Source organism: Fundulus heteroclitus, chromosome 1 (genome assembly GCF_011125445.2).
Source record: "Fundulus heteroclitus isolate FHET01 chromosome 1, MU-UCD_Fhet_4.1, whole genome shotgun sequence".
Lineage (NCBI taxonomy): Eukaryota > Metazoa > Chordata > Actinopteri > Cyprinodontiformes > Fundulidae > Fundulus > Fundulus heteroclitus.
Genome location: NC_046361.1, coordinates 13918376 through 13934051, shown reverse-complemented (window position 1 = coordinate 13934051; position 15676 = coordinate 13918376). Strand labels below are relative to the sequence as shown.

Sequence of the window (15676 nt, the reverse complement as noted above, 5' to 3'; positions counted from 1 at the left end):
AAACAAATTCAGCTCACTTTATTTCATTTACTCCAATACAATCAATAATTCATTTCAATGCAATTAATCTGTGTCACTTCAGTTAAAACATCTTGCATGTCAAATTCAGTTCAATAGATCAAATTAATCTCTTTTCAGTTCAACTGAGTTCCTTTCAACTTAGTTAAGTTCACTTTGATTTGATTCAATCAAATTCAATTACCTCTGATTAGTCAAGCTGAGTTTCGGTTCGCTTAGCTCAATACATTTCGTTCAATACAAACAAAACAATTATTCAAGTCAGTTTTTATTCTTTTTTTTGTTTATTCCTGAAGGGAAATTAGATCTTCTTTCCATCAATTTGTCCTTTTGCTGTGGAGGAGCACAGTGTGGAAAGGTACCTGCAGGTGGGAGGGTCTCCTCCCTCAACCCAGACCACATGAAACCCATGAGAAGAGGAAGAGGAAGGAGTAACCTGAGTCCGTCTGACGAAGATTCCGACATGGACGGCACGTGGGACAGCAGTTCTGTTTCTCTTTAGTCATCTGTTAGTGTTGAGGTTGTGTAATTTGTGTAATTTTTCAACATATTTTCTAGGATGAGAAGATGGATTACTCTAAAGCTGATGGCCGGCACATCAGAGGAGGTTGTTGTTTTTCCTGTATGCCCTTTCCATCACTTTCCCTCCTTTGCTCATCCATTTGCTAAAAAATGTTTAAAATAGCATACCCAGAAACTACAAGATGATGTGATAATAAAATAATGCATTATATTTTCTTAACCCCACTGTTCTGCATGTTTTAGAGCCAACTCCTTTGCATTTTCTGACTTCTGGGCCCTATTTTATTACATCCACCATTTCTCATGCGATCTCTCTGTCTATAGCTCAAAGTTATTCTTCTAATATAAAGCTTCAGGGCTGTATATAGTAATAGCCTGATTTCTGTTGTCATCTTGAGAAGGAGGGGACAGTAAGACTGAGGAATGGACCTGGGCTCAGTATCTGGAGGAAACCAAATCTGTTGCTGCTCCCAACAAACTCTTCCATCAGGTATTTTCCCTTTCTTTTTTTTTTAACGTGCAACATAGACACAGTAAATCCTCAAAGACTGGGGAGGAAGTACCGTGCACTTTCACATTTATGGCCCAAGCCAGTTTGCAATTCTTGTCCCTACTGAGGCTTTTGGCTACTTACGTAAAGAATATTAAGAAAGACTTGAATCTAATAAAACAAGATAAAAAAAACATAAGTAAATTGAATAAATATGGTGTTGATCTTTCATGACTGCATAGCTGGGCTTTGTTGAGAAACCGCTTCTGTTTTAATCTGAAATGAGTTTAGTTTTCGTACAGCAGGATCCTACAAACATATAGAAGGTACAGGTTGTGCCGAAAGCCAACTCACAGTTCCCCCTAAATGTCCCAGGAGTTACTGAACCAACAGCTTCAATAGGAACAATGAATAATAAAATAAAATAAAAATCATTGAACCCTCAAGGAGCCCCATCATAAACAGTTAAGCCCAAAATTATTCATACCCCTGGGACATTAAGGTATAAAGTAAGCAACAAATTTGACCATAATCTTTATTCTGACTGGAAGTAATGTTAACGTTTTAAAGTCAGTGTTCAGACTTCAGTCTGATAGAAAACCTGCAGAGGGAGCTAAAAATGAGAGCGATCACAACGAGGCCTTCCAAAGTCAAAGACTTACATCTCATCACCAAAGATACGTTGAAAAAGTACCAGTGGACGCAAATATGTAAATAAAAACAAGCGAGAAAATGAAAGCAGCACATTTCAATCAGACTATAACATTAAGACAGTGGAGCATTGATCCGGTCAGTTCAGTGGTGGAGGGGGTTGTTAATCACTTTCAAAGCGAGGAGATGGCGTCACACGCAAACTTGGATGACCATTTAGTCTACTAAAATTATCATACAATACACACACCTGTTTTTATGTAGATTTGTAAATTTCTCCATGTTTTATTCATGATTATTTAATATTTTTGTCATTATTTATTTATCCTCAATAAAATGACGTTACTAGAGCCGCACCCTGAACCTGTCGGGCAGCTGAAACTAATTAATTTCCCTCTATGGGGTGATAAACTTTATCTTATCTGCATATTAATAATAGCATGAGTGTTAAAGAAGTTTATGTGCTCATTTCCTCTGCTGTTTAGGAGGTGGATCTACCATTCCACCATTTACCCTGCTTAAGACAGTCTTAGGCTATATATATATATATATATATATATATATATATATATATATATATATATATATATATATATAAATATAATGTAATACCCGTGGTGAAGAACTAAATGTGTCGTTTTAGATGAACTATGGTCAAACTTCACACACCATCTCTGTGTTGTTCTCCAATCTCTTGCTTACATAGCACGTACGGCATGTGCGTACGTACGTGCACGTAAACAGCCGCCCCCTAATTACCCATGAAACGCCACTGCCAGGCACAAAATGGTGGGGAGCACACCCGTCGGATCAAAACGTTCTCTTGCCAACAGCATTATAAAGTTATGAGTTACTTCTTCACTAGACATGTTCCTCTGTAAGGTGATGCTGTTCTGCTGTGAAGAGGCTCATACCAGCCCATGGGGGAGAAGGGGAAATGGGAGAGGCGTGACTTCATACAAGTCTTGATTTGGTCTACAGACAAGCTCCACCTAGTGGTGAAAAATCGCTTATTGATCCTGATTGCTTAGATTATTCCCCCTGATGGAATTAAACATTTTTTAAAAGGGTTCTTCACAAGATTATGCTACTGCAGTATTTGTTTTATTTTATTTTAAGTCTTTTTATACATTTGGTGTTTGGTACACCAGCAAGCTAGTCTGCACCTGTATATCCGTTACCTGTGCTGATGTGAGTAAATAGATTGTTGTCCCCATGTGTTCAGGCACAAAGAGTCCCCACGGTGAAGAACGGCTTCAAGCAGGGGATGAAGCTGGAAGGCATCGACCCGCAGCATCCGTCCATGTACTTCGTCCTCACTGTGGCTGAGGTGAACCAGACAGCCAATTACACAGTCTATGGCTCTCAAAGGCCACTACGGTTACTGTCGATTAAGAGTTAATTCAGAGATTCTTCGGAGTGCATGGTCAGGTCAGGTGGCCTCTTCCAGCTTTCTTTGCTCTAATGAGTGATTTGTGCCGCACCCATGCAGGTGTGCGGTTACCGGCTGCGGCTCCACTTTGACGGCTACTCTGACTGTCACGACTTCTGGGTGAATGCCAACTCTCCCGATATCCACCCCGCAGGCTGGTGTGAGAGCACAGGACACAAGCTGCACACCCCCAAAGGTCAGAGGTCATGCCGTCTGTGAGCCATAGCAATCCACCAAACCAAAGAGCACATTCAGGGAATTTTCATGACCCACAGTTGTCTTTTTTATTTTTTATTTTGTATTTTGACCAAGTAAATCTTTTGTACGACATATTTCCTTACATTGCTTGTTACAAATTTTGCCTAATTTAAAGAAAATATTCGTTTTTTATTTTTAAATGACTATGATTATTTCCTTTGTTTTTATTTTTGTATATAATTTGATGCAGTTCTCAATCAGTGGCCACATTGTGGTTCATTAGGATTTATGTTACAGATTAATATGACCTAGTGCAAAACTGTAAAGTGGAAGGAAAAATAATACATGGTTTTAAAAACCCTTGTATTAAAAAAGAAAAAAACAACAACTGTATTTGTATTTGGTGCCCCTATAATCAACAACTACCTTTTACCGCAGCCACATCTGCAAGTCTTCAGCTACAACAGGTTTGCACATCTACAGGCGGATTCTTTTGCCCAGTTTCTTTGCAACACAGCTGAAGCTCGGTCAAGTTGAACTAAGAACGTCCCCAATTTTACAGTTTTAGTGAAGTCTGGACTTTGACTGGGCCATTCAATTCAATTCAATTCAATTTTATTTATATAGCGCCAAATCATGAAACATGTCATCTCAAGGCACTTTACAAAGTCAAGTTCAATCATATTATACAGATTGGGTCAGATTATACAGATTGGTCAAAAATGTCCTATATAAGGAAACCAGTTGATTGCATCAAAGTCCCGACCATTCTAACACTAGACTATGCTGTGATTCAGCTCTGGTTGTATGTTTGGGGTCGTTGTCCTGCAGGAAGGCCAACTTCTACTCGGTCTCAAATCTTTTGCAGCTTCTAACAGGTTGTCATGGAGGCTTACCCTGTCTTTAGATTCATCTGTCTTCCTATAAACCGTGGCCCCGTGAAAAAAAAAACGTCCCATAGCGTGACGTTGCCACGGCTGTTTTTCACTGTGGAAATGAGGGAGCATTAAGGCGAAGTGCATCATTAGGTTACATTTTATTATCAACAGTGTGTCATGATTTTGCCTTTTCTTGTGTTTTTGGGCTGATTGATCCTTCCCCAGTCCGTGCACCACTCTGCCACCATTATCAGCTTCACCTGCCACTGCCTAATGAACTCCAAGTCGGTCCACCTGTGACTCCACCTACTTATACCTGCCTCACACAGCGACTCCCTGCCAGTACGGCTCTGCTCACCGCCTGCGTCTTGGCTGGATCTAGTGCTCACCCTGCCCTCTCTGGGGGGATTTATCAGCTGTTACTCTGGTCATCCCTCTTCGCCGTCACCTGGTCTACATGTTTCAGTCATCTGCTGCCTTTACCAGCCTGTTCTGCCCGTCATCTCCACCCTCTACAATAAATCTTTCACAACACAACGCCGTGTCCGGTTTGAATATCGGGTTCCGCCATTACACTGTAGCTTTCTTCTTGCCAAACGTCTATGGGGACCATATGTGTGGCGTGCACTGCTAGTAGGAGAACTCTGCAGTGCCCGCAGAGTTACAATGAGCCTCTTGGCTGCTTCTCTGGTCGGCGTTGCCCTCACCCAGCCTTTAACTTTAGGTGGGCATCCATGTCCTGGTGGGTTTGCAGTTTTATTTCCATTTTCAGTTTGAACACTTTGGGATATTAACTGGCCTGTCTGCTGTCTTCCTTGGACGCCGTCTGTTCACTAATGTTTTCTAACAAACCTTAGAAGCTTTCACAGAGCGGCTGGATCTTTGCTCAATATTTGGCTCTTTCCAAAAATATAATTATTCACAATCAGCAAAAATTAAAGCTGGGGAAAAAAAGTTTTGCGGTTTAACTAGAGAAAAACAAAGCCAACAAAACAGTAAACCATCTGTACTGAATACACTGTAAAGTTGCTCAAAAAGAAATAAAATGCTTGTGTGTGAGCAATAGGAAAATACGTAGTTCTTGTCAGTTAAAAAAAAAGAAACTTTTTAAAGTAATTGCTTCAAAGAAACAATATACTATTTATAGAATAAGTGTAAAAAAATATATAAAAAGAAGGTTAATTGTTTGTGAAGGGTTGAAAACTAATGCGTTTGCTGTTTCCCCGAATGATAACTTCATAATGTTTTTTCCTGCAGGCTGTAAGGAGGAGGAGTTCACATGGACCAACTATCTGAGGATGACTAAAGCTCAAGTTGCTCCCAAAGAACTTTTCGCCAGTCCTGGGAGGGTAAGCGCCACTCTATCATATGATTCATGCTGACTGTACCACCGACAAACATGAGGAGCTGAGAGATTTAGTGCTGGAAACTGGCAGCTACACATAAATACTGTTATTATGGAGATTAATGAAGAGAAAATGGTGAAATTTGACATAGTTTTCCACAATCATGACATGTTTTTTTTCTATAACTATAGAAAAACTGATTCCTTTCTGTTCATTTTTACACTTTTGTTTAGATGGATGTGAAGTGTGGCTTCGAGACAGGAATGAAGCTGGAGGCCGTCGACCGGATGAATCCTTCGCTCATCTGCGTCGCAACCGTCACAGACTTGGTGGACGACCGCTTCCTGGTTCATTTCGACAACTGGGATGATACATATGACTACTGGTAGGCTCCTGGAGTTTCCTGGTCATTTTACGCCTTTATCTTTTCAGCTTTCATCATTTTGCAACTTTTTCATTTAAAATGTTTTTTGTGTGCCACTATTGGCCTTTATTTACAAAAACCACAGGTAGTGGGCAAAGAGATGCAGCAGGGGGAAGACATGCAGCAAAAGGTCCAAAGGTCAGGAATCGACCCTGGGCGGCTGTGTCTAGGTCTAATAGTATAATATAACATAGTGTATATATAGTATAACATATAATCTTATGAGTCGTCTGCTCTACCACTACACCACATGCCCGCCTATATATGACATTTATTTCTAATTTTGGTTCTCCGGACACTTCTGGGAAGGTTACCCGCTGTTCCTTATGTTCTCCATGTGTGGTACAGTATAATAGCTTTCACTGGGCTTTGCCAGAATCCCAAAGCCATAGAAATGACATTGTGACCCTTTTCCAGACTGATATATTATGTCAAAAATGCAGTTCTCAATTTTAAAATTGCATTTTCTATTTACTCAGGTTATGTTAGCCTGATATTAAAACCTTTTAATGAGCTGATAGTGTGAGAGTGTGACAAAAAAAGCCCAAAACAGAATTAATCTGTAAAGAGGAAAATACTTTTTCACAGTACTGCACACGACTCCAAAAAATAATCAGCTGGACGTCACTTAGAGTTAATCTGTCATAAGAGTTAACAGAACCCAAACAGGGATTAAAACTAAAATCAATTGAAATAGAAAAGAAAAACTCTCAGATGAGTTCATACTATTAAACTGAGTTTGAGATCTGATCATTTTATCACTTTTATCTCAATTATTCACAGAAATCCAACAAAAGAACAGGCAAATACATAATACTTTAGCTAAACGCGTAAGAAATGCTTTATTTATAGATATTAAATTGAATTCAGAATCAACTTTATTGAGCAAGTTGTTTCAGGCTCGGTGCTCAGTAGCGCCGGCCTAAAGGTAAAAGTCTGAATTAGCTGTGACCAGGGAGAGTTAGAGTGACAGCTGTCTTTTTTTACCGGCCCTGGACCTGTTCAGGTCGGTCCTGAGGATCCTCTCTGCAGCTCTAGTTCATTGAAGTCTGGACCTGTGAAGTTTTGTGGATGAGCCGGACCACACAGAGATGGATGAGCACAAGACAGACCGAATGATGGCATGGTAGAGAATGATCAGTAGCTCCTGGCAAAGGTTGCACGTTTTAAGTTGCCGCTGTCAGAGACGAAGAGGTGAGGGGAGAGGACACATGTCTGGGGGGGCGTCTGTTTTGATTGCTCTAGGGTGAGAGAAGATGCTCCTTAGCCTCATCCGCTGCTGGTGCTCGGTTAGGAAGCTAACTGTCCATTGGCAGGTGAGGTGGGGTTTGGAGGGGGGGCAAACCTGCAATGTATAGGTCTGAATAGGGCTGCATATTGGTGAAGGAGTTGCTCTTTCATCCTATCAGCAATATCTTGATAACCGTGTAGAATGCCAGAATGAATAAATCTTTTGTTTCACATTTCCAGTCCAACCATAAAAAAGTCTTCTCCTACTTTCTTGAACGGCCACTGCAGTTACTGAGTCAGGCTTCACTTCTGTCCAAGCAAATGTTCTTCAATCTAAGCTCCAAGAAGTTTTGTTTCTCCCGCGCCTCAGCTTGTTCTGGTGTTAACCTGTGCAGGTGTGACGCCAGCAGCCCGTATATTCATCCTGTTGGTTGGTGCCAGGAGAGGAACCTTCCGCTAACACCACCCCAAGGTGACCAGCACACCATTACAGATGACATGTGTTGGGATTTGATGCTGTATAGATAAAATGTAATTCAATGATTACCAGTAATTAATAATTAACTGTTCTCATGGTGCAGATAGATCACAGACGCCTAAAGCACCCGCCTTTAGCTATCCGTCATGTCCTTTGCATTTATGCTGATCACGTTTTGCTTTTGTAAATTAGACATTTGGTCTGATTCGTGTACGTGTAAAGGAACATTCTTCCTACATTTAGACAAAAAAAAAGATATTTGCCCTGTATGTTTTAAGAAGCTGTAATTAGAAAAGAAACATCACACATTGCTGATATGATTTTTGGAAATACAGGTGAAAAGTACATATTCATACCTTAAAATGTGTTTTTTTTTATTTATATAATTTTTTTGCTGCACTAGATTATCCTGACCCCGGGCAGTTTTCCTGGTCTCGGTACCTGGAGGAGACCGGTTCTAAGGCTGTGGCGGCGGATGCCTTTAAAGTGGTGAGAATATAAAAAAGCTGTTTTTCTGCACAGCTGACATAGACTGTGCTGGACGTGTTTGCTATAAACGGGTTTTTGTAACATCCTCTGCTCGGTCTGCAGAGGCCTCCTCACAGCTTCCAGCCTCAGATGAAACTGGAGGCCGTGGACAAGAGAAGTCCTGGTCTGATCAGAGTGGCCACAGTGGAAGAAGTAGAGACCAACCGCATTAAGGTATTAATCTTTATTTTAGTAGTGCCCCTATGTGATTTGATATACACTCACGGCTGCCTTTAAATTGGCTCAGTTCTCTGGACTACACTGCTGTTTGTTTTTCCTTTGCCAGGTGCATTATGATGGTTGGAGTCACGTCTACGATGAGTGGATGGACTCCGATCACCCAGACATCCACCCAGCAGGCTGGTGCGAAGCGACAGGTCACCCCCTGAAAGTTCCTCCTCGGGATGCTAAAAGTCACCAACCGCATGGTAACAACAGGAACTTATGACTGCGTCTTGCTTTGAAAGATGCAACTTAGAAAACGAGTTTTTATCATTTGCAGAAACCCTAAGCTTCCATACACAATACCACATCCTTCCAGATTTCTTCTCTTTTCATTTTCTGTAACTCTTAATTGTTTCAGGTCATCAACAAAATAAATAAGAAAATAGGCAAAGATAATCCACAAAAAGGTTTCAAATAATGTCCTTTATATCATTTGTTAAGTAAAAGGGCTATCCAAACAACCCTGGCTCTACCTTCCGTCCTTGTTAAATCATGACATAACTGTGACAAACCACATTTATTTGTTTAGTTTCCCAGGCCAGATTACTGTAAAATAAACATATAATTTAAATATAATCTGTCTGACAAGAGGAATTAGGCTACAACATCTCAAAAGCAACACATAATGCCTCAGTTATACACGAGAAACAAGAGCATTCAGATTTTTCTGTTTGGAAAGAGTTACAAAGCCATTTCTAAGGCTTCCAGGCTCCAGTGAACTACAACAAGAGCCGAAACAGTCAGGAACATTCCCAGGAATGACCGGCTGACTAAAAAATACTCCAAGACCACATCAACGACTCATCCAAGAGGGAAAAGAACCCAGAGAAATGTCTAGAGCTCTCCAGGCCTCAGTTAAGATCCATGATTCAACTATAAGAGGGACTGAGCATCAATGGCGACGGGGAGATTTCCAAGGGGAAAAGCACTGCTGATCAACCAAAAACATAAAAGTCCATCTCCAATTTACCCAAAATAAAACTCTTAATAATTCCCAAAAGTTCGGGGGGTGTTTTGGGCTAATGAGGCAAAAGTGGAACTTTCTGGAAGGTGTGCACCTCGATACCTCCTAGGTTAAACTAACATTTTAGATAAAGAACATTTTAACTTTGCTGTTTAAGGACCTGGACGATTAGCTGCAACTGAATTATGAATTCAGCTCTCCAGCAGAAAATCCTGAAGGAGAATGTCCAGCCATCAGTTGATGGCCTTAAGCTCAGGTGATGTTTAGTTATGCAGCAGAACAGTGATTCAAACAACACGAGCAAGTGCAGCTCTGCAACACAAAAAACAAAAAGTTTTTTAGGTGACCTATTCAAAGCCTGGAGATAAATTCGACTGAGACGCAGTAGTGTGACCTCAAAAAGGCCATTTAATCTCCAGAGTCATCCAATGTTGCTGAATTAAACCAGTTCTCCAAAGCGGAGAGGGCAAAATATTCCTCCACATAGATGTAAAAGACTGATTATTAGTTATCATAAATACTTGATGGCAGCTGTTGCTGCAAAGGGTGCTCCAACCAGTTAGCAGGTTTAGGGAGCAAATTCTTTTCCGAAAAGAGCCAGGTTGGTTTAGATAGCTCTTCTCCTCCTTATAGATGAAACCATCTTCTGTTTTACTCAGGTTATTTTTTTCTGATATCAAAATGATGATCTGAAACATTTTAGTCTAAAAAAAAAAAAAAAAAAAAAAGAAGGGTAAAGACAGAGGAAATCTGTAACAGGGCCAATATTTTTTTTTTTTACAGCACCGTGTTCCATTCAGGATTTAGGGTAACAACCTCTTTTTATTTTTCTCTGGTCATGTCACCATTATTCACCATTTTATTTGGTAAACATTTAGGTGTGAGAGAGCCTCCTGCTCTGGGCCAGAACACCTACCCTGCCACGGTTCCCTGCAAACCCATCAGCCACCCCAGAACCAACAAGTACAGTTTTCACAACAGGTCAGCACTGAGCTAACAAGCTCATTTATCCACAGTAACAAAACCGGATTTAAACGATTTTCTGCTCCGTATGCTCTACGCTGAAACATAGTTTTGTGACACAAAAAACACAAAATGTGGAGCAAAGAGGAATATCTCAAAAATAAAGTTTGAATAAAAAGAAACATTGGAGTCAAAAGTGTGTTTGTAAAATTAAATGTTAAAAAAACGCTTTTAGAGATCTTTGATGTACAGAGGAAATTAATCTTAGAAACAAAACAGTTTATTCCTCTGTAGAAACTAAATGTACAAGAAGCATTTTGAGGCGTAATCAAAGCAAAGTCTGCCGTGAGCTGATGATTTTACTTAATTTCTTAACAATTAAAATTGAAACATAGATATTTTTATGTTACACACTGGAGTCATTTTTTTCTATTCTAAGAACTTGGAGATATATTTGAATAAATGAAGAATGCATTCAACATCTAACATTCAGACTATCTAGATGCTGAAAATTATATTAAAAATATAAAACCTGGTAAAATGTGTACATATCCCTGAACTGCTCTGAATGTGGATTTTCATCTGGCGCTCTGTCTTTGAAAACAGGAAGTGTCCAACTCCAGGTTGTGATGGTTCAGGTCATGTGACCGGTCGCTTCACGGCACATCACTGCATATCTGGCTGTCCGCTGGCGGAGCGCAATCAGGGCCGGCTGAAGGCCGACCTGTCCGACTCCGAGTGCAAGAGAAATCTCTTCTTCGGCCAGAGGACTAAGAAAACCCATTACCGTGGCAGGTAAAAACCAATGGCTGCACATACACGTAGCTCTAATGGCAGCAAGATTCCTTTTGTTTCACATACAAATATTTTCCTGTTTTTTTTTTAAGGATTGGCCGTCCGCCCAAATACAGAAAGAACCAGCAGAGGGACTACCAGAGTAAGGTTTTGTCTGTTTTCATTTTTAAACATAATCTGCATAGCATTTTATCTAATTATTTAAGGTAAGGGGAAACAAAATAAGGCTGTATTGTGGAAGAGGTCTGGGCTATTGGAAAAAAAAAAGAACAAGACCGTTTCTCTGTGGTCCAAAGTTCTCTTTTCGGATGGAAGTAAAGTTTGCATTTTGTTTGGAAATCAAAACTCTGAACTTTTTTCTGTGGAGCCCATTTCCATCCCTGTGCTGTGTTTTAATCCCCAGCCAGTTTAGTGTTTTTTTTTTTATGTGCCCCTTGTCTGCAGACATGTCCTCAGAGGGAGTGTATCCATCCCTGTTCATGTCGGCTCTGAGCGGTCAGTCAGACCGGACTCTGTCTCTCTGCTGGGAGCAGCACTGTAAGCTGCTGCCCGGAGTTCAGGGCATCCACGCCAGCCAGGTGGCAACATGGAGCGTTGATGAGGTCGGCACACGACGCAACGTAATCTTCCTCTTCGTTTGTTCATCATTGTCTTGGTTGTTGATGGTTTCGCGTGTCATTTGTCTGATCCTCAGGTCTTCAGGTTCGTCCAGAATTTGACTGGCTGTGAAGAACAGGCTCGTCTCTTTAAAGAGGAGGTATGACCACCACATGATGATAATGTGCAACAACTGGGCCTTTCCTACAAAGTCAATTTTGCAGCTTTTAGAATATATATATATATATATATATATATATATATATATATATATATATATATAATTTGTCTTTGTAAGTGGACCGGAGTATCTTGGTAATCAAGCGATGACCATAAGTCATAATGCAATGCTTACTACTTGAAACAACAAAATAATCAAACGATTCAAACTGTTTCACTTTCTTGGTTTAGAAAAACTCAGTCGACACGTGTACAACACAGACTCTGACAGCCTCTTGAGTGAAAACAATAACCATCTCTTTCAAATGGGAGCTGCAGATTCTTTATGACCTTGAGGAAAAAATGGTTACAAAATCACATATTTGAGGGTTACTTAGCAGACACCAATCCCTGTTGTTGGCACACAAAAACCCACCAAACCCTGTCCTTGACTCTCGACTTGCTCCCTGTGTTTCTGGCAGATGATTGATGGGGAAGCTTTGCTGCTGCTCACCCAGACCGACATTGTGAAAATCATGAGCATCAAGCTGGGGCCCGCCCTCAAGATCTCAAACGCCATCCTCATGTTCAAAACCACAGACGAGGGACTCAAGTGATATCACCTCCGCTCACTAGAGTGAGGTGTCAGTCATTGTGTGCCAAATCCATTCTGTAGCAGGGTAACGAAGAAACCCTGAAGACGTTTATTTTCCATGTGTTTGGTGTCTTGTGCCCATCAGAGAGAGGGATGGGAAAGGGGAAGGCGGGACTGGATCGGGGGAGAAATAAAGCTGTGGAGAAGAGGACGCTGGGCTAGAAACCGGTGATCGTTTTTACAACTAATCGAGGAATCTTGTTTGAAAATTGGTGAAAGAAAGGTAGTTTTGCTAAATTTCTTTGATTGGCCAAACATTAAGAAATCTGCATCATGTCGGGGTTGCCTGTGGTGTGTTGGACTAAAATTTGAAGTATACATCTTAAGCTAAACGTTGGTTTTAAGCACGAGTTGAAAAAGCTGAAGCGTTATGGTGACAGTATCGTCAAACTAGCTCTATAATAACTTCCTGACAGGAAATTGCTGCTTACAAGCTGAGTGGTCCAATACAATATCCCTGGGTTTAGTAGAAAGTATAGTTGAAAGGTTAAAGTAAATAGTTAGATTATTCATATAAACTGAAAGAAAGAAAACTGAAAAAGATAAGAGATGAGAGGAGTGGACAGTCTAAAACGGGAAGAAGTAAAACGGAAGTGTTGATTGCAGTAAACGAGGCCGGATAGTGAGGCCTCTGTGAGCCTTACATTTTGTGCAATAATAAATTCGAAAGGGTGCTATCTGCTCAGAAACAGCTCCCTAACTGTTGCTCTCCAACTATGAAATTAAAAATAAGCTACTTTCCTCAGTCTGTTGGAGGCTTCACGCACAGTAAAAACAAAGTATCCTTATAATCAAGAGTGTCAGTTGTTTGTACTTCTTGCTGCACAATTTAAATTTAAAATTCAGACTTGTTCCCAGCTCTCCAGTGAGAGTAAAAAAAAAAAAAAAAAAAAAACAGCACACGGGTTGACTTTTATCTCTACTTGAAAAACAAATCAGAACATATTTTTTCCTAATGGAAAAAAGTAGTGTTCTAGCACAATTGTGAAATCTGGTTGTATTTCACAGTATATTAGTACCATAAGACGTCACTAGAGAGTGCAAAAATCCACATTTAGCACTATAAACATATGTTTGGTATCTTAACAAGTTTACTTGTGGTTGGCACTCCATTTAGAGTGTGCATACGTTTACATTTTTGTGTCAGGGGTTGGTTGAAACGCTGTATGAGGTTGAAATTGTGTGAAAAGAGATTTATGTTTAAAGGGCTTTTGGAATAATTGCTCATTGTTTGTCTCTCTGGTGGGGTTTCTTTGTGTATTTCTGTATGAGCGTGCGTGCGAATGCAAAGGAAGATAATTTTGAGTCACAAATGCCATTCAATACATTCAAAAATAATAAACATCCAAACCTAACCTAACTTGTCTGATTATTGCCCCGTTTCCTTATCTTATTTTAGGGTTGAGAAAAAAGCATTTCCTGTCCTCACGCTAGTTTGTGTGCAGAATACTGTTGACTATAAACTGAGTTTGCTTGTATCATATCCCCCTATTGACAATATTGTCGTCAACAGTTGGCTGTGGTCGGTGACAACTCCTTTCACGCCCTTTTGGTCTTCATAGCTTATCATTTTGTTCCACAGCGGCAGCCAGGACATCAGGTGTTGCTGATAAACTGTTGCTGCAGACTGAAAGCTGTCGGGGCGCTGGATGTTTGTGTGGCGAATCTGTAGATTTTAATCTTAAAGGGCCTCAAAGTGTGACCTGGTTATGGCAGGTCTGTTAATTATATATATATATATATATATATATATATATATATATATATATATATATAGCCTTTATTAATAATGTGTTCATATTTACTTGGTTTTTCTGAAGACAGATTCTTCATGGCACTGAGAAAAACGTAATGATTTATTGCTCCCTCCAAGTTATTGCTCACAATCAGCAAATTTCAAAGACTGTATTGTGGTTATGTGCAGCATTAAGACTTAAAGGTTTGTGTCACAGTTAAAAGAAAAAAAAAAAAAACATGCTCAATTGTGATATCCTGATCAACTATGGAAATTCTTCTCTTGCCATATCCAAAGCCAGATGTTAACAAAACATGATGTTGTAGATGTTGCATAGTTACCAGAACACATTATATATTTACTGCTGAGGAGCTCTTATAATTCTAAATCACTAGGTCACGTTCTTCCCAGCTCAAATTTTTTTTCTTCTCTGGATTAAGAGTATTCTGGATATGTCAATTGAAAATAATGTTTAGCTTGACTGTACAATTCTAATGATAATGTAATTATACATACAGTTGAAACTAGATATTTGCATACGCTCATATAACCATTTGTTTTCTCACTGTCTGTCATTAAAAGAAAGCAAAACAATTTCCAGTTTTAGTAAGTTAGTTTAAATTACTGAAACAAACTTAATTTGTTAAATACCAAGAATAAAGATACACTTTTATAAAAGATAATCTATTGCTTTCTTCAGAGTCAGAAGTCTAAATATACTATTAGTATGTCATTTGAAATGTCAGGTGATGATGTATTGGGATTTTGGGCTTCTGATATTATGCCAAGCAGGGCTAACTGTCTCTGAAAGCTAAAACACCATTGCCTATATTCACATTATACATATTTGTTGTCTATGAAAAACAAAACAAAGAAAAAAAAGAATATGATCACCTATTATTTAGAAATACCTTTATTGCCCCACAATGGGGAAATTCTGTGTGAAGTTTAGGCTAAATGTATTAAAAATAGACGACTCTTAAAATAAAAAGCACAGGTGTAGTTTGCTACAATTAATAAACCGTTCATCAAAAGTTGACTCATGTTTTGCACATTTTCTCTAGATTAAATTTTTCCTATCTCAAAACTATAACCTAACGTAAGTATAGTTTGTGGACTAATTTATAAACAGAAATCTAAGATTTTCCTACAGCTTTATATTCTATCTCAGGTACAGTTAGATGTGACTTTCCCTCATTTATTCTGTTGTAAAAAATGAGGGAATTACACTTCTAGCAAAGCTAGGCTAACAAAGCATGGAAACAGTAAATAGATTACCTACTAAATAAGTGTATCTTGAACTGAAGAATCGCACAACATAATTTACCACATAACCACTGAAATTTGACTGTTATCTAAACTAACAACTTATTATTTTTAAGAGCATG

The 15676-nt window shown here is 39.4% G+C and overlaps 2 protein-coding genes across 2 annotated transcripts in view; both read left to right on the top strand.

Moving 5' to 3' along the window:
• sgk2a (serum/glucocorticoid regulated kinase 2a) overlaps nucleotides 1-15676 on the top strand; it is a 35896-nt gene that overhangs the window by 4783 nt on the left and 15437 nt on the right. The window lies entirely within an intron of this gene.
• On the top strand, nucleotides 560-13364 carry l3mbtl1 (L3MBTL histone methyl-lysine binding protein 1). The gene is made up of 16 exons (XM_036135681.1): nucleotides 560-625; nucleotides 942-1030; nucleotides 2907-3011; nucleotides 3174-3309; nucleotides 5447-5538; nucleotides 5769-5920; nucleotides 7585-7661; nucleotides 8071-8156; nucleotides 8259-8369; nucleotides 8482-8623; nucleotides 10263-10365; nucleotides 10954-11142; nucleotides 11235-11284; nucleotides 11587-11744; nucleotides 11837-11899; nucleotides 12381-13364. Exons 1-16 carry the CDS (start codon nucleotides 586-588, stop codon nucleotides 12513-12515), a joined length of 1728 nt encoding a protein of 575 aa, XP_035991574.1. The 5' UTR covers nucleotides 560-585; the 3' UTR covers nucleotides 12516-13364.

Excerpts from the sequence above, each read along its gene's own strand:
- l3mbtl1 (XM_036135681.1), top strand. The coding sequence starts at position 586 with ATGGATTACTCTAAAGCTGATGGCCGGCACATCAGAGGAG. Across the intron at positions 3,012-3,173 it reads TCGTCCTCACTGTGGCTGAG|GTGTGCGGTTACCGGCTGCG; the intron begins GTGAACCAGACA and ends GCACCCATGCAG. Across the intron at positions 5,539-5,768 it reads TTTTCGCCAGTCCTGGGAGG|ATGGATGTGAAGTGTGGCTT; the intron begins GTAAGCGCCACT and ends ACTTTTGTTTAG.